This window comes from Poecilia latipinna, unplaced genomic scaffold (genome assembly GCF_001443285.1).
Source record: "Poecilia latipinna isolate Pla-1442-1.1 unplaced genomic scaffold, P_latipinna-1.0 Scaffold230, whole genome shotgun sequence".
NCBI lineage: Eukaryota > Metazoa > Chordata > Actinopteri > Cyprinodontiformes > Poeciliidae > Poecilia > Poecilia latipinna.
The window spans coordinates 60,751-84,912 of record NW_015112846.1 but is presented as its reverse complement, the minus strand read 5'-3'; the positions used below and the strand labels follow the sequence as shown (position 1 = coordinate 84,912).

Here is a 24,162-nt window from a genome sequence, read left to right as displayed (position 1 = left end):
TCTCTCTTCTAGATCACTTAATACGACACCACGTGTATAAGTTCTAGCTCTGTTTCAAACAAAAACCGAGAATGGGTGGCTCTTAAGAGCTCAGTAAAATGTCCCAGAGTCAACAGCAAGAAGCGCGCTAACTTTCTGTGTCAGTACAAGCCTTCAAACTTCATGTGGTCTTAAGATAAACTCAAACAGCTTGTCGAAAGCTTTTTTTTTTTTTTTTTTTTTTTATTGAATGGGCCTTAAAGGGAGAGCAGCTGCATCCAGGAGCTCTAAATCCTTCAGCAGACCCAGACATTTTCAACAATTTCCTGCTCCCAGCTTTCTGGTAACAGCTTGAGGATGCCCCCTTCTTGTTCCAGTCTGGCTGTTCACCAGATCACATTGCAAGGTCCGTAGGGACATTGATGTGTAACTCTGGTATGAGAAAATGTTGTTAAAGCTAAAGAGGGAGAGCTGGCATTATTCGAAACCGTGTTTATACATGTGGGTGAAGGCAGACTAGCGAATATCCTTCACAATGTAAGGTACTGCTTCTTGTGTTGCCTTTAGCTGCATTGGCTACTGGTTATATTTAAGGCTCTGCTTAAACAGACAAATGTAAAGCACTTTAATTGTGGCACACTGTTAAAAATTAAGCCATGTTAAAGAGGAAGGAGTGAATAAGTTGTTTATGAGGAGAACCTAATGGAACTAAAGATCAGGCAACTAGGTTTTACAAAATAAATAGAGCTTTCTGCCTTCGTGTTTGCACAGCAAAAGTTGAGAATTGATCAGTGAACTCCAACCCTCGCTTTTATCGACAAAAACAACCTGAATCAATAGTTCCATGCCTTCAAGATTCGACCACACACACGCAAAGTTTGGATTTATTTCACATTTTCTTTTCCTTCTCAGAAGCATCAGTTGGGGATAACCAAAGCCTTCAGGCTAGAAAGAGGCTGAAACACAGTCTGAGCGTTGTGCAGGGGCGTGCATATAGAGCACATAGTGTCAGGGTAACCAGGCAGTGCAGCTGGCCTTTCACAAACATGCAACTTTAAGGCAGTGTGTAAATCAGGAGCCAAAGGACAAGGACTCTGTTCTCCTACACAAACACACACACACACACACACACACACACACACACACACACACACACACACACACACACACACTATATCTAAAGAAAATGAAGCCAAGTGAACTAAGAAGTGTTGAAATTATACGTCTTCAGTAATCGGAAATCTATTTATTTCTCAAACAAAAGATGGTAGAATAAGCATATTAGGATTTTATATAGGTTTTTGATGGGTGTTTTGTTTTGCTTAAGAATTTTCATTTGTTTTTGTTTTCTACATTAAATGTTTTACTAAAGGGAACTTTAAACAGCTTTTAAAACTAAGCTGTCCCTCCCTTCTCTTATAAAGGATAAAAAAACTGATATAATCAATATGTTTTAGTATTACAATCTGCAGCAATTACTTGACAACAGAATGTATCTCAAAAAAATCCTCAAAGAAATGATGTACGTCCTTTTAGTTCATGAAAAGTAACTGATTTCAGTTTTAATCACTTCAAAAGCAGGATTCTCTGAGTGAAATTCCTTTCAAAAGCAAAACAGAAAACTTCCCTGGAAGTTGAGCGTCTCTGGCCCCAGACCCTCTCCACAGCATTCCTGTCATAAGTATGCAGTGCCGCATATTTTTCTATGAAAGCGGAGAGAGCTGGTATGCGGATGGGCCCGTTATGGAGCTGCTTATGGGACATTTGTATCATCAGGTCTCTTTGGCAGAGTAAAATCAACACTGTGCCGAGTCCGTTTGGTTCTTTTCAGAATTGGTATTAATTTCATTTCTTTCGGAGTCGTTTCAACAAGAGATTGAGTATAATTATACCTGTTTCAAGTGTTGAAATGACTCAGTCTCCTGTTGAAATAACTGTAAGAGTTAAATTGACACCAATTCTGAGAATGACCAAATAGACTCAGCACAGTGTTGATTTGATGTGCTCACTTTATGGTTCAGTGGGATTTTCAAGGTTGTGTTACAGTAGTATTTGTTACGCTCGAACTCACTGTAAGCCTGATCTGTAATTGTTATTTCAATAGATTATTCTGTAAAGGTTTAGCATACTGTCGATAAGAAGAAAATAAGTTGAGGATGTCTTATCACAAAACAAAGCGCATAATACAGGAGAGATCAGTAATATTCAAACAAAACATTTTAGTCAAATACTACACATCAGTCAACGGGCTAAACAGAATGGTGAAGATTAAATAGATTCAGAGTTGGTATTAAATGGTTAGTTACAAAATCCAAATCAATCAAATGTACACACCACGCAGGAAGTTTATGTCACAGAAGGAAGTTACTGTACCAAAACATGTTTCAGCTGAGATCATTTGTAGGAGCAAGGCACGGCAATATACTGGACCTCGTTACGTCCAAACTCTTAATTCAGCGTGTGAAACTGTGTAAAAAGTGACCTTTTCTTTTTTTAACTCCATGGTACATCAAAGCCTTTGATCCCCTAAAGCCCCTCCCCATCCCAGCCTCTTCATTCTTTTCTCTGCCTCCTGCATGCATTCCTGCCCCTCCCCCCCTCCTTGAGTTCCCCTTCCCCAGTATGGATCTGTGAAGCGTTAGTGTCGTGTGCTTCAGCTATGAGGAAAGGCGATGTGACAAAAAAAAAAAACTGGTTTTGCTTCTGAAAATCCAAACACTCTGCTCAGCATGTTCACGTCTTTTCGCTTGCTCATTTTTGACATGCAGGTTGCAGAACTCTCTCCCGTCCAGAGGTCCGACAGTCGGTGTAGACATGAATAATCACCTTAACTCTAATCCATTAAGGCATTTATGAGCCACAGTGACAGCAAATGTCAACATGTTGTTTGAAATTACGAGGACCATCATCTTAGACATTGCTGCTGCTCTGCTTTCAGAGGCCAAGGAAAAACACTGAGCTCATTGCTGTTCAACAGCCTCAAGTAGTCCAAACAGAAAATAAAACTAACGGAAATTCTGATCTGGACCTCAAACTTCTGGTGTTATTTGAGAAATTAATATATAAAATAAACAATAAATACACTACTGTCATTTGGGTGGTCAGAAAAACAATTCAAACGTGTTGTTTATGTCACTATTTGGATGACTTGAAACATCAAATTCTAAATTGTAAATCTTTTTTGATTTGGTCTATCAAACCTTCTTGTTGACGTAAGAAATCATGAAATTAAAAAAAAAATGGAGATCACTGTGGACTACAACAATCAATCTTTTTTATTTTCTGTTCTGAACAATCATTTCAAAATTAACAGTCCTTACAAGTACAGTTATTATAAAAGGCCAAAACATTTACGTCATGTTGCTTCATATAGCAATAGAAAGGATATATGAAAGTCTAAGTTCAAGAATATGCTACTCATGAATGTTTGTTTTTTTCCCCCCCAATTACCCAGACTGGGTAATTGAAAAAATTACCAATTTTTCCAATTGCAGTATTTATTTGTCTCAAACACAAATGTATTCATTCATTCAATACCATATTTAATGTGAGTGTGTTTTTTTGCCATGCTGTCCAGCTCCACTGTCTGTCTGCACCAAAAACACCGACTCAAATCTCTTCGTTGCACTTCCATCTCCATTGCAACATGTTCGTCACTCTCTATAAAGTGGTTGCATTACATTTTTGGCGACCCAAGAGGAAAAAAAAAAAAGCTTTTTTTTTTTTTTTCTTGAGTTACCATTAAAAACAGTGCAGTGGTTAAAGCGTTTCAGAAAGCGTAGCTGTCTGTGATTCCTTGGTGGTTTTCTCTCACCATCGCATGATTGAACTGACTCACAGTGCCAAAACAAGGAGGTTTCAATTTAGACTGCCTGGGTGACCTCAGTGCTGAGACCCTCCACCATGTCTGAGACTGTGTCAGGAACTTCCTGGACATCCCCACACAGGTTCACGTCCTTTTTCAGTTCAAAATCGCACTGCTCCTCGAAAGGCGTCTCCTCTGATTTTTCGTTCCCATTCACAAATTCTTCTGCACGCATGGCCACGGCATTAGTATTATCAGCGCACTCCCCGTTCACCGCTATAACTGGATCTACCCCATTCTCCGTGGAGGAAGGGCTTCCTAAATCTCCATTTTCCATCTTGCTTTCCTTCTCAGGCTCCGGGCCAGGCACTTCTTCCAAGGACGTCTCAGCTGTCTTATCAGATTCCACAGTCATGTTGTTAGCAGAGGCAGACTGTGAGATGACAATCTCAGGTACAGGTTCTGCAGCTTGTGACTCAGTTGCATCATTGGAGCCCGGGACTTCTGCTGACACAGATTCTTCTTCTGCATGATGATTTTCTGCAGAGGCATTCTCTACCACAGCCTCCAAAACCTCAGATGATTCTGCTTCAACAGTCTCAAGTTCAACAGTCTCAGGTGCCGCCAATGCTGGTTGGGATTCAGGTTCTTCTAGCTGTTTCTTCTCTTCATCTTGCTCAGGTTCTGGTGTTGGTGCTTTTGTAGACTCTGCCTCTGTAGTTTGAACTGCGTCTTGCTCGGGCTCTGGTTGGGAAACTACCTCTGCCACTGGCTCGGCCTCTGGTTCAGGTTCAGGCACTGCAGTAGCAGAAACTCTTTCCACCTCAATCGCTTCTGGCTCAGTCACAGTCTCTTGATCCTCAGACTCTGGCTCTGTGCTGACCTGAGCAGCGTCTGGTTGTGACACAGATCCTAGAGCATCAAGAGGCCCTACCACTAGGGGCTCTTCGGGTTCGGCCTGGGCTTTCACGGGTTCCTCAGATGGAGAAGATTCTTCTGCAGCCACTGGTGGCTTCTCAGTTTCCACTGCTGGAGCAGTTTCGGCTGTGACTGGTTTCTCTGCAGCTACAGTGGGCTCTTGTTCTGCCCAAGGTGCTTCTTCGGCTGGTGCTTCTACAGGAGCTTGTTTCTCTTGAACTACAGCTTCTACTTTTTCCACTGGAGTTACTTCCACTGCTGTTACTTTCTGCTCTGTTGCTTCTACTTCCTCTGGGGGAGCAGATTTAGGCTCTTCTGGGACCATTTCAGCCACTGGAGATGCTTTCTCGGGAGATGCTCCCTTTTCCTCTCCACCAAGTGCTTTTTTCTCTGATAATGCAACTGGTTTGTCGACAGCTGGAGTCGTTTCCACTGCCACGGCAACTGGCTCGTCTTTTACTGGAGCTGCTTCTGGTTTTTGCTCCGGACCTGCCTCCTCTTCAGCTGCAGGAGCTTGTTCCTCTGCAGGGGCAGATTTCGGTTCTTCTGGAGGTACTGCAGCCTCTGTTGCTGCGGCGTCTGCTGACACTGCAGTTTCCTCTACCACACCATCTTTCCCAGCACTCTCCTCAGCTCCTGTGGGTGGAGCTCCATCTTCCACTTTAGCAGACTCTTCTGCACCAGCACCACTTGCCGGACTCTCGTCTTTTTTGTCTTTGGGGTCGCTCACGTCATAGCCTTTCTTCTTCTTGCTCAGTTTGCCTCCCATGGTGACTCCTGAAAGAAGAAATAAGACAAAGTGTTTTCCCCTTTGGATTTTGTAAAGCATAACAGCATCTTAGCACGCTAGTTATAAGTAAATTTAAGTTGAAACCAAATGACATTCAGCAACTTCCGTCCCATGAGATGCATCACAGTTGTCTAATAGAATATGAAAGTATATTGATTCATCAAAAATATGATGAAGAAATAACAAATAAAAGTAACATTTCCTCTTTTTCATCAAAAAGTAAAACTTAGTTCCTTTAAATAAAAAGTTTGGGTTTTTTTGCCACTTCAATAGAGAAGTGTCTTGTGTGGAAGAGAACAAGAAGTTTAATTAGGAAACGGATCTCTGCCAGAAAGAGACTGGCTTGAAAACAAATGTTAATGTATTGGAACCTAAGGGAGGTCAGACAGCTCTGCACTCTCTGCAACCTTTCAGGAATGTCTGGTGAGGCGTGGTGCCCAACAAACCCATGAGTCTGAGATCTATGATCTACATCCAGAAATATTCATTTCCTCCCATGAAAAATGTTGAAACTATTTAGCAATTGGTGACCATTCAAATGCTGGCATATCTTGAAAAACTGTATCTTCTGTCCGAGCAGCGAATCCCCGTTTGTGAATGGAAGCAAATGGAAAAGTTTTTTTTTTTTTTTTTTAAGTTAATGTCTCAACACGGCGTTTCCTCTAGAGGAAGTGTATAGTGCAGTGATTGCCACAGAGTGCAGCAAAAACTCCAAAGAGAACAGGAAGTTCAACTTTATGTTAAGGATAATGTTTCAGCAAATGTTGAACAAGCAAGTCTGGATGTGAACTAGACAAAAGCAAACCGAGTTGCCCATTGGTCCATTTTACACCACAAAACCAGCAACTGTGTGTCATCTTTAAAAGCTATGTTTCTTATGTTTCAATGTGTCTCAATGTCAAAAGTGACAGGAACAGCCACAGCAGGGGGTGGAAAAAATGGGGAACTGTCCATAGTGCTCTCATAAAGCAATTAAGGCTACTAAACTGGAATAAGCTTGATCAAATATTTACCATAATGAAAACCATTTGATAAGCATAATAGTTCATAATGGCAGAACTATAAGTCCTGCCATTTTTGGGTGTATCCCATGTTAAACAAAGCAATTAGGTGGGTAATCATTTCATCTTATGTCTTTTCAACCTTTATTATTATTATTATTATTATTATTATTATTATTATTCCAATTGGTGTTTGGATAATTTTGGACACTAAATTCAAAATGTAGACCCAGCTCATGCTGGAGAGATAGTCGCATGCAAAATACAAATGGAGCCTCAGGCAGTCCATGCCGGCCGGTAACAAAGGATGAGGCCCCCTCCTCACCAGTATAGCTGCTCCCACTTACAAAAGCAGATAATCTGGCAAGGGGAGTGGGTGTGGGTTGGGGGGTGGGGGGGACTCTGGCTTAAACATACTACACTACCATATATAGGCTACAGCAGGTCTAGCTAGTGAAATTAAAATACACACTCGCCACGAAATACATGAGGGTTGAAAAGCTGTAACGGAGAGGTCTCCATCCCCCCAACCACTCCAGCCCACCAACTCACCCACCCACCGCCGCTTCCCTCAGCTGCTCTGCCCTTTTTTTTTTTCCTTTTCTTTTTTCTTTTTTTTGTTCACGAGGGTCTGGAAATGCGGGAGCATTAATAATAAACTCGATTGTGTCAACTTTTATTTCAGGTTTGCTTTATTTCTATAAAGGTTTGCGGTCGCCTGAACATGTTTGAGGAAGAAAAAAAAAAGCGCAGCTGGAAAGAAGAGGCACTAACAGGCTCATTGTAACGGTGAAATCTGAGGGGGGAAAAATACTGTCTATACCTTTCTAACTCTCTTTTCCTTCTTTCTTCCTTTTGTGACGTTTTTTCTATCTCTCTGTTTTCTCTTTCTTTTCTTTCTAAATCAAAAAAAAAAAAAATCCAGTTTTGCAGTGACTGACCTGTGTCTTTTGTTGGGGAACCAGTTGGGCTTCTTGTCCAGTCTCCGGGTGGATGTGATAATGGAGGTAAGCCTTTGGAGTGACAGCTGCAGATTCCGCCCCTCGCTCCTTCTCTCTGAGGTGCAGTGCGCTGTTACGGAGGAGTGCAGTTTTCTGGACATCTGTCGCTATCACAATCCAGCCAACCCCAGTACCTCTCTGTCTGCAATCTATACCTCCCAGTCTTTAACCCCTCCTCTCCCCTTTCCCTCTCTCTTTCTCTCTCTCTCTCTCTCTCTCTTATACACACACACACACACACACACACACACACACTGCAGCGCATGGTTCCCTTTTTTTTAACAAACAGGGGCGATAACAAACTGACCACCTCCATTTTCTTTTCTCATACAGCAGGGGGTTTTTTTTTCACGTGATCTTGCTTTTTCCCCTCACAACAAATTAGTCTGGAAATTGTGTTAGTTGTAAATCCCCGGAAGTATTTGTGTAATGTAAATTATGCATGAAATGCATCATGTCAGGAAAAACCCTTGAGGACCTTACCAGACAAAACACACGCACACTTGTGTAAATTACACTTCCCCTGATGCCTTTGGCTTGCCTATTGTGTAAGAATAAGTCTAATCCTTAAACATTCTCTAATATAGTTCAACATTAAATAAAATAAAAAATGTCCACTGCTATGGTGAGACGTTTCCAATTTAAAAGATCCATATTTGATTGTATCCCCCCCCTCCCAAAAAAAAAGAATAAAAGAAAGGGCTGCATGTTGCACCTCTTTGCTATTTGCCTTCTGTGTGTTAATGGGACAAGCCAGCTGAGGGTGAGACTCTATGAAATTCAACAGCTGACCCTTACAGATAATTATGTTGTCATCTTTGAAAATGTTGCTTTCATGCTGCACGCCATGTGACGATGACGATAATCGGTCTTTCGGGAAACCGTTGGAGCGATCACAGGTGATGATCGTCTCGTTAAAATGAAAACAGGAGACGCTGAAAACACCTTGCGTGACCTCATTTAAACTTCTGGAAAATACCTCAGAAAATGCCACAGAGTCTTTTCTCTGTCCCAGGATGGGGAGTTTTGTGCGCAAACAATGGGAAAAGATCAGCTTTGTCCATGACCACTCACCCATAAATGTCTGTCTTTTAAGATTTCTTTCAGTGGAACTGGAAGGAAGACAAAACAACCGGGTTAAGGTTTTGGTGAGACCAATCAAAACTGCCACACCTTGTATTTAATCACAGGTGAGTGCAGGCGGATACCTGTATTGGTTTAGCTTTGCTATAGATAAATTTCAGGGTGAAACAACTGTAAGACAGTAAAAAGTAAGCATGTTTTATTAGAACTATGTTTGCCCTGGTGTAATGTAAAAGCTACATTTTGACTTAATGACCGAAATGAAAATATCTTTGAACTTTGCTGAACAAGTGTAGATATAAAGTAAACTGATTTTATTAATATATTATAAATTTCTGATAGATTAGGCATTAAGAAAAAATTTTGATTTGTCATTATGGTTTTGGTTAAACATGTCATGAGTATTTTTGAGCAAACAGCACCCTCTTCTGTTCAAAGGTCAAAACTCTGAATTTGAAGTTTGCTGGCAATTTTTAATGAATCAACTCTTTTGATCTCCTGGAGATCCTTTGATGGATATCTACTACAGGTACCAGAAGAACCATGAAGCATGAAAATGTGACCGAACATTTAACTGAAGTGGCAGAAAATCTTTTTCATTTCCCATAAACAATCAGTTTTCGGAGATAGAAGTTTTGACGGTTTATGAACATTTCATCTCCTTCAGTGAAGTCGCAAACGGCATGCATGTGTTACTTCAGTATTTATCATACGACTGTCACTTTCACAGAAACTATTATAGTTTTTATTTGACAACTCAGTTTGTATAAATTGCACTTATTAAAATGCGTTGCATCTCTTTTTCAATTTACCGCATTTAAAAGTTTAAAAAAAAAAAAAAAGAAAAAAGATTGTTTTCCCTGCTGACAGCAGGGCTAAACTTTGTCAAAAGGGGCAGAGAAGGCTGACATTCACATGATGCAAAAGCTCTGGAATGCGCTCCCATGAGTGCAGCCTCCATCCCAGCCAACCACTTAGCTCCACATAGACAAGACTCAAAAGACGCTAGAGTGGAGGGGGGGAGGCCTTAGAAAATCCCTCAGATAACTGGCATTAAAGTGTAAAACTCATCTGTTAGCTGCTCCTGGTTCAGATGACCCTTACAGTACAATGAAAAACGGAAAGACGAGTGGAGAAACAGGTGTTTGTTTCTAGAAAACACGTTATAGGCCCACCAGCAGGATCGGTGTGTGCAGGAACATGGCAACTTGTTCTCCTTGTGTGCTGTTTCCACCACAAAACGGGGTATTTCCCTAGCAAAGACGTGTATTTCATGATGTATCAGAACAGAACAACGTAATTTAATAAATTGATGTCCACATGCTTAAAGAACAAGGATAAATCAGTGGAGTTGTTTTAATGGTCAGAAATAACAGCTGTTTGGGGAAGTTTTCAACCTGTAACTATGCATTGAATCATCCATGTATTGTTTTGAAGTTTTTAAAGCTTCTGTCAGGTTTAAAATAAAACAGTCAATAACATAGATGACTTTCATCTGTCAAAGCATGAGGCCTATCTTTGCCAACTGTTCCTGAATAAGGATTGCAACTTTGTAAAATAATCATAATTCCTGTCAATATTTGTATTTTATTTGATTCATCCAATCTTTTATCAAAAAAACCCCCAAAAAACATCTTAAAGTTAATAAAAACTTGGTCTACAAGAATGCTCTTCCCTTTCTTTGTGTTCCAAAATGCAGAAACACTGCCATCTGCTTGTTGATTATTGTTTCACAGCAACAGAGAAGGATCATGCATTGCACTGAAATTAAATAAAACATAAATAATAAAAATTAAATGAACTTGGTTTAGGGTTGAAACATCCAGTCAGATTCACACGTACATGTCCACTCAGTCAACCGCTGCACACACTAAACAAACTCACATACTTGTATAACAAATTTATTAGTTATCTCAGATATGAAAATGTTTTGGTGCAAAATGTTCAGGTCAACTCCAAGACCTTGTGAAGATTAGTCCAGTACCAACATGGGCTGAAAAGCCACTCAGAAAGGAAGAAGTTATTATTTTAATGGGGGGTGAGAGGGAGGAAACTATTCAAAATAGCTGACTTGCAGGTGAACCTTGATATGAGCTTATCATATGAATAACTTCTCAGTCCACGGCAGTTAACGGCATAATGAAAAGCATTACTGGAAAGAGTAGAAGCTTCTTAAAGAGTCAGGGGCATGATTTCAAGGCATCAAATTACGAAATCAAAATTTTTTAAGTCATGTTTGATATATGGAACTTTTTTTTTTTTATAACAACTGGAGGTAACATAGTTAGTATATTGTGATATAAAATGGCAGTATGTGGCTGGAAAACACAACATCAACCCTTTGAAAGCAAAATAAAAAGCCAGATTACAGATTGCCATATGCATGTAGATGTTCAATTTTGGAGACATGTCTTCTGGTGAAACGCCATTTTTTTTTTAGCCATAGTGATCACTCTTACATTTGGAGGGAAGGGGGTGACTCTAGCAAGCCTGACAACAGTATCTGAACTACCGAGTACAGATATGGCAGCGCCATGTCACTTGGAGAGATTTGCTCCAAGTCTCTCCAAGCTGCACAGACGACTGAATGGCTTTACCATTCAGTGATCACCTCCCACAGCAAACTTTCTGTCTGTAGGAGGGATTGGTGCACTTCACAAAATTGACCTGGAAATAAACAAGCAAAATCACAAAACATCAGTCAAGAAGTTAGACTTTGGGTAGGATTGGACATTTCAAATACAGTGACCCCAAGAATACTACAAAATTTGTTTCAAATGTCTTTAGGCAGTAATCTCAAAGGGTCAGATTTCTACAACTTTTAGATGTGTCCTTTGTCCTACACACTTGAAATAATCGGCGTAACTAACATGCAGTCAAGCTCTACAGAACTCTGCTAATATTGGAGCCAGGGAGACACCAAAAAGGACATCGGCCTTTGAGGACTGGAGTTTCAGACCACTGCTGTAATTATAGCAAAGTGAATCTTTTGGAGTGGCTTTTACCAAGTTTTGATCTCAGTCCTGGTGAAATGTATGGGCAGAGCTCAAAACTTCATCCAGTGCAGCAGTTTGTTCAGGGGAAAGTGGCCAAAAGTCCAGCAATCTATTACAAGAAGGTTATGAAAAAAACAAAACAAAACAAAAAAACTTGACACAAGCTACACCGTTTCAAATGTAAGTTGTCAAATTACTATGGAACTGTAAACTTCTAAATATGAAGAAACTAATAAGACAGATTGCAAAAATCTGAAAGTGTAATAAATAAAAACAATTGAGATAATACTAGGCTGAAACAGAAAAGGTTTAACTTGTCAGACAGTGGCTGATAAATGGTGTATTTTTATGTCGTGCATGTAAATATCTGGTTGCCCTGACTGGCGCCCCAAATATATTTCTGCTTAGGGCCTCATACAACCTTGGCAACATTGAAAAAGTATCCGCCATCAGCTGATTAACAAAAATGACATCATTTGTTGGCTTATGGCCAAATGCATATTAAAAGTTTGACCTGACATCTTAAGATGAAACATTAACAAACATGGTTTGCATACAAATGTCTGTTATTATATCGCTGAAAGCATGTTTTTATTATTATTTCCTGTTATACTGTTGAGTTTTTAACATAGCGAAAGAAGTAGCCGTGCCCTCTTGCTCTCGGTGCGGCGTCGCAGTCAACGGATGTAACGTACCGTCGGTTAGTTGGATGAAGGCGGTGCTAGCGGTGCCCAAGCAGCAGGGCCTCGCCTTTGTGGGTGTAGGAAGAGAAGATGGCTCCCGTTCTGGAGAAACAGCTCCCCGGTGCAGCCGGACTGGGCGACAATAACAAGGAAGACGAAGAAGGACAAACACTTTGGCAAGTCGTGCTGTCTTTTAACGGCTTCTTGTCAGCACAGAGCGCCATGGGACTATCGGAGCCGCGGCGGTTGTGCTTTGTCACTGCCGGTTGCTCCCTCTCAAACACCGGCCCGGCTAGCTTTGTAGCAGTAACGTTAGCAGCAGCTGAACCTGAATGCTAACAGACGAGCTAACGTCAGCTAACATAACCTCCGCTACATTTCACCAAACAGGCTTGGCTTTTTTCTGATTGTGTGTATACAGCGAGTGTATTTAGATCGGTCAGGTTTCATAGGTGTTAATAATATTAAGAGATTGTATTTAGAGTTTAGCCAGATGGAAGGGCTAGACACTAAATAGCTTCTTTATGAAGGGTACAACTATTGAACAGGAGAATATAATTATTCGGAAACAAGCCTTAACAGACTAGATTAAGAAAACCTGACAGTGTTTTTGGGTAGTATTGACCACTGCAGATCATGCTATGGTCTTATCAGTTTTAATGATTTCGGATTCTTGCCTGCTCTTTTTCAATCTGTTGGTCAGTGGTGATAAATGATCATTTCCTGATTTTATGCTGTCGTGGACTCGTGTCTGGACTCTCATTCAATAACAGCTAAAGTGTCATTAAACTGAACCGTCTGTGAAGCCAACACGGTCATGATTTCAACCTTTTTTTTCCTCTTTTTTTTAAGATACAGAGCTCTTATCATTGAACACATGACAGACATCCAGACCGTCCTGTTTTTGACTCGTTTTCTGTTTTATAGGTCCTCAATACTTAGTGAAGTTTCAACCAGGTCGAGTTCAAAGTTGCCATCAGGAAAAAATATCCTGGTATTTGGTGAGTATTTGTTGTGTCTGATCTTTTGCGCTCATTCTTCTGGGCTGTATTTTCTTTTTTTTTATTGTTGTCAACCGTGAGGCGAGTGCAGTTAAAACATCTGAGGTGGTTAGAGCTGAATCACTGCATCTGTAATATCAGACATAACATGACATGACTAAAAAGCAATGGCCTTGTAATGTTTTCTTGGGTGGGGTCATCTGGGAATAAGCACTCCTTAATTGTGAAAAAGAAATTAGCAAAGATGATATGACTTTGACACTGTTATCTCTGCAAATGAGACCATGATTTGCATTAAGATTTTCACTCTTGAGGTTTTCATTTCTGCATCAACAAAATATTTTTTACTTAAATTTATGGGATGACAGAGAGTGAGAAAACAATTGGAGAATACCAATTGCAACTGGGCATATTTACTCTTCCAATATACTACTGATTATGATACAATGGTTAAACATCTTGCAGGTGAGGATGGGTCAGGAAAAACAACGCTTATGGCCAAATTGCAAGGAGCTGAACACAACAAGAAGGGGAGAGGACTGGAGTATCTTTACTTGAACGTCCATGATGAAGACCGAGACGGTGAGTTTACCTGCTGCGACTTTTCCGTACCCATTCCAAAACAACACAACTAGACAAAATCATTCCCAAAGCATTGGAAGAGTCTTAAGATTTGTGCTGTTTTTCCTTTTGTCTGTAGACTTGACTCGCTGTAATGTGTGGATCTTGGATGGAGACCTGTACCACAAAGGCCTACTAAAGTTTGCTGTCACACCTCAGTCGCTACCTGACTGCCTGGCTGTGCTCGTTGCGGACATGTCGCGGCCCTGGACCATTATGGAGTCGATGCAGAAGTGGGCCAGTGTGCTCCGTGACCATGTGGACAAGCTAAAGGTTCCTCCAGAGGACATGAGAGAGCTGGAGCAGAGGAGTGAGTTGGCATCTTCCCCCTTTCTGCCCCAACGGAACGTAAACATTAAATGTAATGTGTTGTGAAACTGATTGCAAATCCGAATAAGGCATTTTTATGGACAAAAACTTCAGACTGACAGAGGAGACAAAAGCAGTTGGCTCAAAAAAAATGCAAAATCTACATTTTGTTTAGTTTTCTTTGGGAATTGGTGAAACAAGCAGCAGCAAAGGTGCCTGAAGCATCCGAGGTTGGGAGCAATGTGAGTGTTGTGTAATGAGAGTAAGGCTTCCAGCTGATTGGCTGCTGAGGGGAGAAAAAAAGAAGGAAAGCTTGGTAAATGTGCTCTTTGGAAGGCAGATGCTGGATAACATTACACATTGTCATGGCTGATTCTAGGTCATCATCAGAGAGGCCCATGATCCTCAGCTGTGTGTTCCTCGCTGGAGGCGAGTTCTGCAAATCAATGAGTGTGATGCACTCAGATGTTTTCCTGTTAATTTTAGATCTGGTCATCTCTCGCTTATGAAGTGTTCTTTTGTGTTTGGAGAGATTGTTGCTTTTCAGACTACTTAGTTAAGCCTTTGGGGGTTTGTGCAAACATTTGTTTGTTTCCAAAGTCTCAAACTTGCTATTACTCTAAAGTCTAAAAGAATTTCTTACACAAAATGTATTTTTTTTTCTTCTAATTACTAGAACTAAAATTCACATACGTTTTCTGATTTATTTTCTGTGTATTAGATGCTAAATAAGTAATTTAACAGTAATGAGGAAGTTGTGCGATAGAAAGAGGAAGCTGTTGAGGGTTTGACCAAACTATACTTAAAGTTAAACATTTTGAATTGGTTCTCATCTCTGTAGTTTCATGAAGAATTTCCTTCAGTTCAAAGATTCTAATATCATAAGTGGTCATATATGGTTGCCTTCACATTTAGGCCTTTCTCATTTGATGCCAGTTTCAGGTTTTCATTGAGGCTGCTGGTTGTGATTTTGACAGATTATTATTATTTTTTTAATTTTGAGCATCCTTAAAGAAGGAAAAACTCATCCTTAGTCTCATCTGCTGTAGTTGGTAGATTTTCAACCTGAGCCATAATTTCACAGATAATGGACAGTGATGGTATTAGTTTTCGCTGTTGCAGTCTTTGGTGGTCCTAATACTGCGGTCAGTTCTTTGACAGTTACATTTCAGTGTTTTGTCAGGCTCTTCCAGTGTGTCTTCTAAAATAAAGCAGCATTGTCATGTCGGTAACACAGTGGTGAGACCAAGTTATGCAGGCGGGCCAGCTGAAGTCTGGGAGACTGTGTCAGTGGCTTTTGTCCAGGCAGTCTTGCACATGTCTTGCATCATGGTTGCTTCCCTTTCCAAGAGCAACGTCAAGGAAAGGAAGTAAACTGAGTGGGTCTGAAATCAGTCAGTGGGCCGGATATTCTGACTGCTCTAGAGCCGTGACTAAAAGTAGGTTGGGCTTCTTGGGCCTACTCTTGTCAAATTACAGGATCAGCCTTTTTCTGCAGTACGGTGTGCTAAAACGACAATGTTTTTGCTCTCAGCTTTGCTGATAATGGAGGAATTTTTGCTACTTAAGAATATCTGAGAATGCTGCATGCACATACGTTCTGGCTGCGCAGTTTTGAGAATGCAGATGAGTGTTCTTGTTTTGGTACTTAAATGGGTTACTCAGATTCCTTTAGAGTACAGATGCGTTTTGGCCTCACCTTTGTTTGTTAAACAGATAAGTAGGTCTTGATGGGGCAAAGTCTGTCAGCTTGTGCTACCTTCATTTAATACTTGGTGACATAAAGTAAAGTTCAAAATAAAGTAACTATTTCCTTAAGAGAGAAATGAGTGCATGATTCCTGTTGCTCATTTTTATTTCTCTTGTGGGTCGTGGTAAAAAGCCATGTACTCTTGATAAATTGTAAATGCTATTTATACATGGTTTCTGGCTGTGTGTAATCTTAAACTCCACGAAGGATTTGCTTAAAGAGCGATTTGAGCACCAGTGCTTGTCTGATGTTCAGAATTCCCTGTTCATAGGAAAAAAGTTTGACCAAAACTGACGAGCTTGTCTGTTTTAATGGGCTCTTTCCAAACTGCATTCTCTAAGCGCCTGAGGAAGTAAGCCAAAGCTTCCTGCTTCATAACCCCCCACAACCCCAAACTCCTGCTGCAGCTTTGAAAATATCTGGACAGCTTTTCCAGCTCGACAGGACGGGGATGAATGTCATTTCTAATTTTCTTCCCCCGATTCTCTGTTATGGGTAGAGCTGTGATTTCATGCAAATATTCACACAACATTTTTCCAAAAGTCTTGGGGATCGTCAAGACCGTTTTTGGCAAATGTGAGACAGGCCTTTGTGTCTTTGCATTTTTTTTTCATGCCCACATGTTTCAGTTCATGATAATCCAAGTAAATTAAGGGGAGGAAAAAAAAGAATCAAAAATAATTTCATTGAGGAAAACAAGCTATCTAAAATATGGTATGTGGAAAAAGTACTCTTAAAAAGTAATTCCCTCCTACACCTAAAAAGTGTTTGTTCCACTCTTGGCAGCAACAACTGCAATTAGGCAACAGTGAAAACTGGTTAGAAGTCTTTTACACCAATTCTTTCCATAATTATCTTAAGTTAGCTGAATTGAGTGTGTTTTGAGCATGAACAAACTGTTTAAGGTCATGCCACAGCACCACAATCATATTTTAGTTCAGACACACACAAACATCTTCACCTTGGTCTTTCTTTGAGAGTTTTAGATCATCGTCCTGCTTCACAGCCAAAGTGCTTCTGAACTTAAGGTCACAAACTGATTGTCTGACGTTCCCCTTCAGGATTTTCTAGTACAGGTCAGGATTGATGTTTCCATAAATTGTGAAAGTTGTTCATGTGCTGAAGATGCTAAGCAGCCTCTAACAATCACTCTACTATTGCCAAATCTGTCAGTAAGTTATTTTTCTGAAACATGGTTTTACACCAAATGAATTATATTTGTCTTTTCAGTTCATTCAATATTTTCTCAAAAGTTTTAGGTGTCATTAATATACGTTTTGGTAAGTGTGAAATAGATCTTTATGGTGTTTTGTTGGCCAGCAGGGATTTTAATAACTTTAACCAGGGATTTTATCCATAAGCTCCCTATGGATAAAACTTTTGCCACATCTCTCTTTGTGTTAACTCATTAACATTTACTTCAGCTGAAGTAAGAGTCCTGCAGTGCTTCAGATGTTGTTCTGGGTTCTTTAGGGAACCATGTTGGATGAGTCGTTGACACACTCCTATAGTAATTTTAGAGTGATTTCAAGTTTTGCACAATTAAAACATCAGTTTAGGTTCATAGATTGTTAGAAACCACAACAAGTGAGATTGAACTTGGTATTTGCATTTGGACAGTATCTTAAAATTTAGTCAACTAAGCAAAAATATTCTTTCAAAGCCAGAACCTTTGAGTGCCCAAATGAAACTCAGTCCATTTTTGTGGTCAGCTTGTTTCACTGCACGAAACAAAGACATCAAACTACTGGAACTTCTGTTAGAGTTCAGATAGTCTGTTACTCACTGCCTAATTTCAGTGCTGTATTCACAAGTTTTGTACTTTCTTTCTTTTTTTTTTTTTTTTACTCCCAAGTGGTAAAAGCCTTTCAAGAGTACGCAGAACCAGAGGATGCCACCCCAGCCTCCCCCCGACGGGCTCCGACATCAGGGGAAGACGAAGCCGTTGTGTTACCACTTGGGGACAACACACTCACACACAACTTGGGCATTCCAGTGCTAATAGTTTGCACAAAGGTAAATAATCAGTCTAAAAAAAAAACCCCAGGTTTAATAACATGAGGGCACTATAAGGTTGAGGCAATCTTATTTTCCAGACCATTTAATCCTGGTTTTAAGCGTCTTTTTCATAGCCATGAATGAGATGATGTGGCGTAGCCCTCTTCACAGTGTTTATGTCTTTCTTAAAGATACCGCTTTTAAGCTACGTTAAACATTTAGCAAACTTTATTTGTTAACTTTCTCCAGGAGTCCTATAAACAGAGGTGGGAAAAACATTCATTAACACTGAAATTTAATCACCGCTTGTTGAATTGTCCTTGCACTAAATGTTGCCAGTATGATTTGTTTTTATAAAAGACATGTGGTTGCTGCAAGCGGAAAGCAGTGCACACTCCTTTTTATTGGTATTGCTTTTGTCCCTTTTTTTTTATTATTGTTGAAGGAAGACAAACTACTTGAGTGAGGCCCAAAAAAAATAGACAAAATCATGTGTTGCCTTAGCAGCAAATTTACATTTTTATGTGGACATTAGACAGCAATCTGTGTTTACTTATAGCTCCCTAATGCCTAATTTACACATACAATACTGAAGTAGTTACCATGAGGGGAAAAACAACAAAACATGTTTTTCAGACCCTGTGATATAATTAATTGATGTTGGAAGTTGGGTTTTGTGAGGACTGAATGGAGAACACCCTTAAGGATTCTGTGTGCTCCACCTTTATTGCTGTTTTTTCCTTTTCTGTCCATCTCTGTTTTAACTCCATTCAGTGTGACGCGATCAGCGTGTTAGAGAAGGAGCACGACTTCCGAGACGAGCACTTTGATTTCATCCAGTCCTGCATCAGACGATTCAGCTTACAGTGTATCCTTGTTGTATTGTGTAATCATTCAAATTTCTCAATTGTACACAGTTGTTTGGGAGGGAAAAGGTTGTTTTATATGGGACTCTTTATGACACACTTTTTGTCAGTAGCTTCCCTAACTAAATCCAACAACAGATGGCGCTGGGCTCATCTACACTTCAGTCAAAGAGGAGAAGAACCTGGATCTGCTTTACAAATACATAGTGCACAAGCTGTATGACTTTCAGTTCGTCACGCCCGCCTTGGTGGTGGAGAAAGATGCAGTATTCATGTAAGTAAGGCATGTGATTGTTCGCCTGTTGATCACTGTTGTACAGCTGCTCATTTTGTCGCAGTCATTTAAAGTGAAATTGGATTGTTTGCTACAAAACTCTTTACGCCTCTCGTTTTCCCTCCCGCCTGTAAACGATCTTCTCCTTTTGCTCTCAGTCCGTCTGGATGGGATAATGAGAAGAAAATTGGGATCTTGCATGAAAACCTCACGACGGTCAGACCCGACAATCCGTTTGAAGATTTCATCACAAAGCCTCCAGTACGAAAGGTACGGCAGAGCAAACGCTGGCACAGTGACTGGACAGTGGACGTTACAAGATGTCATAACAGATTTTATGACTTTTTTTTTTTTCTTTTTTTTTTTCCTTTTAGTTGGTTCATGACAAAGAGATAAATGCAGAGGACGAGCAGGTATTCCTGATGAAGCAGCAGGTGAGTTTCAGCTCATTCTTTGTGTTTCACATTTACATTTTTACTTAAGAATTGCAGCTTGCATAGCATCACGCTCACATTGTATCCACTCACACTCGTATTTTGTCCTTTGAGTAATGCCACACATAACTTCCCTTTTTAAGGACACATAAAGCAGGAAGCAGTCGGGAGAAAAAAATATTTTTAAAATGAGTTTCCTCCACTTCTCCCTTCTGTGTCTCGCATGAAACAGTCATGAATTCAGATGCATCAGCGGCTGTTGGAAGCCATTAATTCCTATTTCTCTCCCCTGCAGTCTTTGCTAGCAAAGCAGCCAGCAACACCAACCAGAGGAGCAACCGTGAGTGTCTGAAAGTCCCAGCTACGTTTGCTGCGCTTTGACTTTTCCTGACTGACCGACTAATCTCTTTTTAGGAATCTCCTGGAAGGACGATGTCATCGTCCCCCAGGCCGGCGGGTCGTGCTGGCCAGCCAAGTGTAACCAGCTCACCAATGGCCTCTGTCAAAAAGCCTGACCCTAACATGAAAGGTTAGTGTGTGATGTTTATTCCTCATCACTAAAAGAATAATTTTCCTAGAGTTATCGCCATTTTCACATGGCGACAGTGGCAGGAGTTTGTCAGAAGCCTTAAAACTTGTTGAATATCTCCAGATTGTCCCCTCAAAAGTCTTATATTTCATTTGGCTTTGCTAAAATTTGAACATGTTTCCCTGAACAGCAATGAACTGTTTAAAATGCTGTGATTAATGTTCTTAATGGAGAAATTAATGTTCTTCAATAAATAGCCCAGTGGGAAGGAATTAATCGCTGCCATTTCTGCAAAACTGTAGAGGGAATCTGCTCATAAAACTCTCTTAATTTGTTTGAGCAGGGGTCATCTAGCTTTGCAGTGAAAAAAGCCTTTGTTTATATAATTCGTATAGAATGAAGTGTATTTGGAGAGCCGGAAAATGCAACTCGCCCCTCAAAAACAAAGATATAGGTCAAAGCCTCAGATTTAGGAAGTTAAAAACATTTCTTTCACATTAGAAACCAGAGATTGTATTTAACGAAATCCGACTTCAAAAGTGAATGTAAATAGTTATCCAGACCATCTGCTTGAAACAAAAAAAACACCTGGGTAAGTTGAACATTATATTTAACTGTAACTGAATAAGTCAGTCGACTTATTTCTAATAATTCTGGCAGGTCTTAAATTACATGCATCTTAAAATGTTTTAGTCTTGAATTTTACCTATTAAAATCTGCAAAAATCCAATTTTACAGTACTCTGGTTTGATTGTAGAAATCTCTATAACATTTCTCCTTAGCTTAGAAAACGGCATTTAATATAAACAAAACACAATGAATGTACGCTAAGGAAGTAAATGGTCAATATTTGGAATCAGAAATAAACATTTGGGTCAGTTTAACGTTACAACCTCAAATGGTAATGTGGTGTGGTGGATGATGGCTTTCGTCGGGTCAAAATGTGGAGACTCTGCTGTAATGCAGAAACATTTCTGTTGCAGCAGGGGCTGCTAATGAGGGAGTGCTGGCCAACTTCTTCAACAGTCTGTTGAGTAAAAAGACTGGATCTCCAGGAAGCCCGGGATCTGGAGCAGTCGGAGCTGGAGTGCAAGGATCTGCCAAGAAAACAGGTATAATGCATCACTCCAGTGCTGAACATCTCTTTGTTTATTTCGGGTGTGTGACTGTTTTGTTGTAACTTCTTCTCTCACGGTTTGCAGTTGTCACTTTTGAATGTTGACACAATTAAGACTTTTCCACTAAAGTGGTTTCAGTTTTTAACCAGGGATAGCGCTTGAGCCACTTTTATAACTGGTCTTTTAAAAAAAAACAGTTTGTTTTTTTCATCTTGCTGATAATAAACTAGAAACTAGAGCAGAGGTGGGTAGAGTAGCCACAAATTGTTCTCTATTAAGAGTAGCACTACTTTCAAGTAAAAGTAAAACATATGGTGAAGTAAGACTTCTACTATTTTTTATTTTTTCAGCCAGTAACTCAAGTAGTTGTAACTCTTTGCATCGTACCACAGGGACAGAGCCGAATAGTTAATCCACTATTAACTACCTTAATAGTGGATTATTGGGTTGAATTATTCCTGTGGATTATGGAAAGATGACCTGAAAACATGCCGTCTTCAAAGCTCCACTCATTCTGTTGCGCGCCCAAAAAGTGTCTTCACTAACCAACAGGGAAAAGGCGTGTTTTATTAGCAACATATGACAATACCGTTCAGTTAACAAGATGTCATGCTGTACGGGATAAAAAGCGCCGACTGGTTTCACAGTAACAGCGGAATGAGGGAATCTTGTTCTCTGAAGCTGTGAGCCGCTCTGCTGTCTGACGTTTTATGCCTCCAGCCTGAGTAAGATGGTTAATTCAGGAGAAATGAAAAGGTGTCAACTTTGACTCGACTTCTGACTGCTGAAGAGACAGGCCTGTATCCACTGAAAGCATCTGTCACTGGTGTGTGCATGGGAACTAATAAGTCCTGCTCAACTAATCCACCTTTTGTTTTAAAACCACTTGAATTCACCATGTTGCTGTATTTTCAGCCCTTGTCCATTTTGTTATTGTTTTTTTTTTTTATCTTTCTAAGATAATGGAGTCAAACATTGTGTTATGACTAAAGTCACTGCATAACTCCTTGCTGCCTCAGATCACTTGTGTATGTTTTGCTCTAGCTCTGAGCGCCGCTAACATCTGAGAGCAAACTCAAAGAATTAGTGCATGACTACATGTTGTGTTTATATATATATATATAGTTTTGCATGGGTGTTAATGAGTCGCCAATCACCATCATTGTACCGCATCCCCATTCAAACTCTTAAATCATCATCTTTCTGATTGTAGAAAATTTGCTTTTGTTTTTCCACAAAAACACAGAAGCTACAGGAGATTACTTTTGGGTTTTTTTCTCTCTTTCCTTTTTCCCAAGGGCAGAAGCCGGGTTTGACTGACGTCCAGGCCGAGTTGGACCGGATGACTCGCAAGCAAGACTCCGTGGTTTCAGCTAACAACGTATCGCCAACAGAGAACGAAGCGTGAAGGCAACAAAACGGCTGCGTCGTCCACTGCGTTAATACTCTGGAAAAAAAAAAAAAAAAAAAAAAACATACATCTACATGTGAGCATAAACAGAAAAGAAAAGAAAAAAAAAAATTTGACCAAATTCCCAACGCCTGTATCAGTCTGCACACACTGTCGGTTTCACCAAATGAGCTTCCGATGCGATCAGATGGTGAGATGGGATGAGCGATAAACACAGACGGATCTCTTAGTGAGATGAGGAAGTGCCGGAAGGCTTGGCTTTATTTTTCTGTCTTCTCTTCAACTGTAAATGCTATTTTGTGAGGGATGTCAGTTTTTGGAAACGTGTGCAGCTCTTCCCTCCCCCCCCCCGGCAGCCGGTCCGAGGCGCTGGTGCTGCAGGCCTCCTCCGTCTCTGGGATAAAACACTGTCCTCACGGACTCCGAAGAGTGAAAACACACTCGGCCTCGTGGCCCCTGGTTCAGCTTATCTCGCGGAAGAATCTTTGGTTGCGATTGGAAAGATATTTAAACATGAAATGTTAGGAAAAGTAATTGAAATACTTGCAAACATATGTAAAAAAAAAAGGAAAAAAAAATTGTTGAATATGATACTGATGTATTTATACAAAGTTCCTCCTTTTTATTTTATTTTCCGCACCATTTCTTTGTTCAAGGAAACATTTATTGGCAACATGTTAAAATGTCACTGACATCAAGACACTAATATGACATGTCCACACAGCTGATAGCATATCATTTGCCCTCGCTCATCTCGAAGGATTCTGTAAATATAAAAGCGTCACAACAATATTCAGGTTAACTTAATTTTGTACAAAACGCGTTTCTGTCCAAATAGTGAAAATAGCTTCTTTGACTAAATGAGACAGGATGGGATTTTTTTTTATTATTTGAAGGGCTTAGAGGTTGCAGCAGCGTTGCTTCTTTAGGTAAAGGTTTGTATATTTTGGGAAGGGGTTGGGCAGCATCTTTCCTACTATAACTCCTAAGTGCCTCGCACAGTTAGCCGTTTGTGTCGTAGTAGAGGTGCTTGTCTACACTAGAGGAAATGCACTGTAGCACCACTGGTTTTAGGGCCTTTGTTGTTTTGTCCCCCAATTAATTTATTTTGTTTCATGTTTTTTTTTTTTTGTTTGTTTTTTTTTTTGTCAGCTTTTGGATTTTTTATTTTTTCAGAAATAAGCTTTCTGTGGCCTCTTTAATAACGTTTAACAGAGTAATTGCCTTCAAGTGCACTGGCTGCTTATATCAAGAAGGAAAGCGGTGGGAGCAACTTTGGCTGAAACCACTTCACTGCAGCCAACACACATTCAGTTCTGTGCTGTGGTTTGAACAAAACAAAAGATATCTTACTCTTCAGTGTTAGACGGCATTTGTTCTCACCTCTGGTTTCACATTTTCTTCACGCTGTACTTTGCATGTCGGTTAAAAAACATTCCTGTTTTCTACGTGAAGTCTGTGGAGAAACAAACACATCCCTATAGGAAACCTGTTGGTTCATGTGGTTTTTTTGGGGTTTTTTTTGTTACTTTGGTGCCCATTTAAACGACGACCTTTTGCCTTCAATGTGCGACTTAGTTCGCCACACTAGGCCC

General features: G+C 40.1%; 2 protein-coding genes and 2 long non-coding RNA genes across 5 annotated transcripts in view; 2 read left to right on the top strand and 2 right to left on the bottom strand.

Annotated features, from left to right (window-relative positions):
* Nucleotides 1-7,229, top strand: part of LOC106947228 (uncharacterized) — a 29,203-nt gene extending 21,974 nt beyond the window's left edge. The window contains exon 3 of the long non-coding RNA XR_001424947.1: nucleotides 7,200-7,229. This is a non-coding gene — a long non-coding RNA (uncharacterized LOC106947228). The remainder of the gene's footprint in view (nucleotides 1-7,199) is intronic.
* LOC106947227 (fibrous sheath CABYR-binding protein) lies at nucleotides 3,231-7,673 on the bottom strand. Its single transcript, XM_015032084.1, has 2 exons — nucleotides 7,435-7,673; nucleotides 3,231-5,479 (listed from the first exon to the last, which is right to left on the bottom strand). The coding sequence occupies exon 2, from the start codon at nucleotides 5,469-5,471 to the stop codon at nucleotides 3,843-3,845; it is 1,629 nt and encodes a 542-aa protein (XP_014887570.1). The 5' UTR covers nucleotides 5,472-5,479; nucleotides 7,435-7,673; the 3' UTR covers nucleotides 3,231-3,842.
* A 3,500-nt stretch (nucleotides 7,674-11,173) lies between these two features.
* Nucleotides 11,174-12,357, bottom strand: LOC106947226 (uncharacterized). Its single transcript, XR_001424946.1, has 3 exons — nucleotides 12,269-12,357; nucleotides 11,583-11,682; nucleotides 11,174-11,244 (listed from the first exon to the last, which is right to left on the bottom strand). It is a non-coding gene; the product is annotated as an uncharacterized LOC106947226 (long non-coding RNA).
* dync1li2 (dynein, cytoplasmic 1, light intermediate chain 2) lies at nucleotides 12,262-23,134 on the top strand. 2 transcript variants are annotated; one of them, XM_015032081.1, is made up of 13 exons: nucleotides 12,262-12,432; nucleotides 13,184-13,257; nucleotides 13,723-13,839; nucleotides 13,958-14,188; nucleotides 17,793-17,953; nucleotides 18,710-18,803; nucleotides 18,940-19,075; nucleotides 19,234-19,345; nucleotides 19,450-19,509; nucleotides 19,805-19,849; nucleotides 19,924-20,038; nucleotides 21,022-21,150; nucleotides 22,455-23,134. In XM_015032081.1, the coding sequence occupies exons 1-13, from the start codon at nucleotides 12,347-12,349 to the stop codon at nucleotides 22,562-22,564; spliced, it is 1,470 nt and encodes a 489-aa protein (XP_014887567.1). In that variant the 5' UTR covers nucleotides 12,262-12,346; the 3' UTR covers nucleotides 22,565-23,134. The 2 variants fall into 2 exon arrangements, with proteins under 2 accessions (XP_014887567.1, XP_014887568.1); XM_015032082.1 differs by having other exon boundaries at nucleotides 22,460-22,546.
* Nucleotides 23,135-24,162: the final 1,028 nt, after the last annotated feature.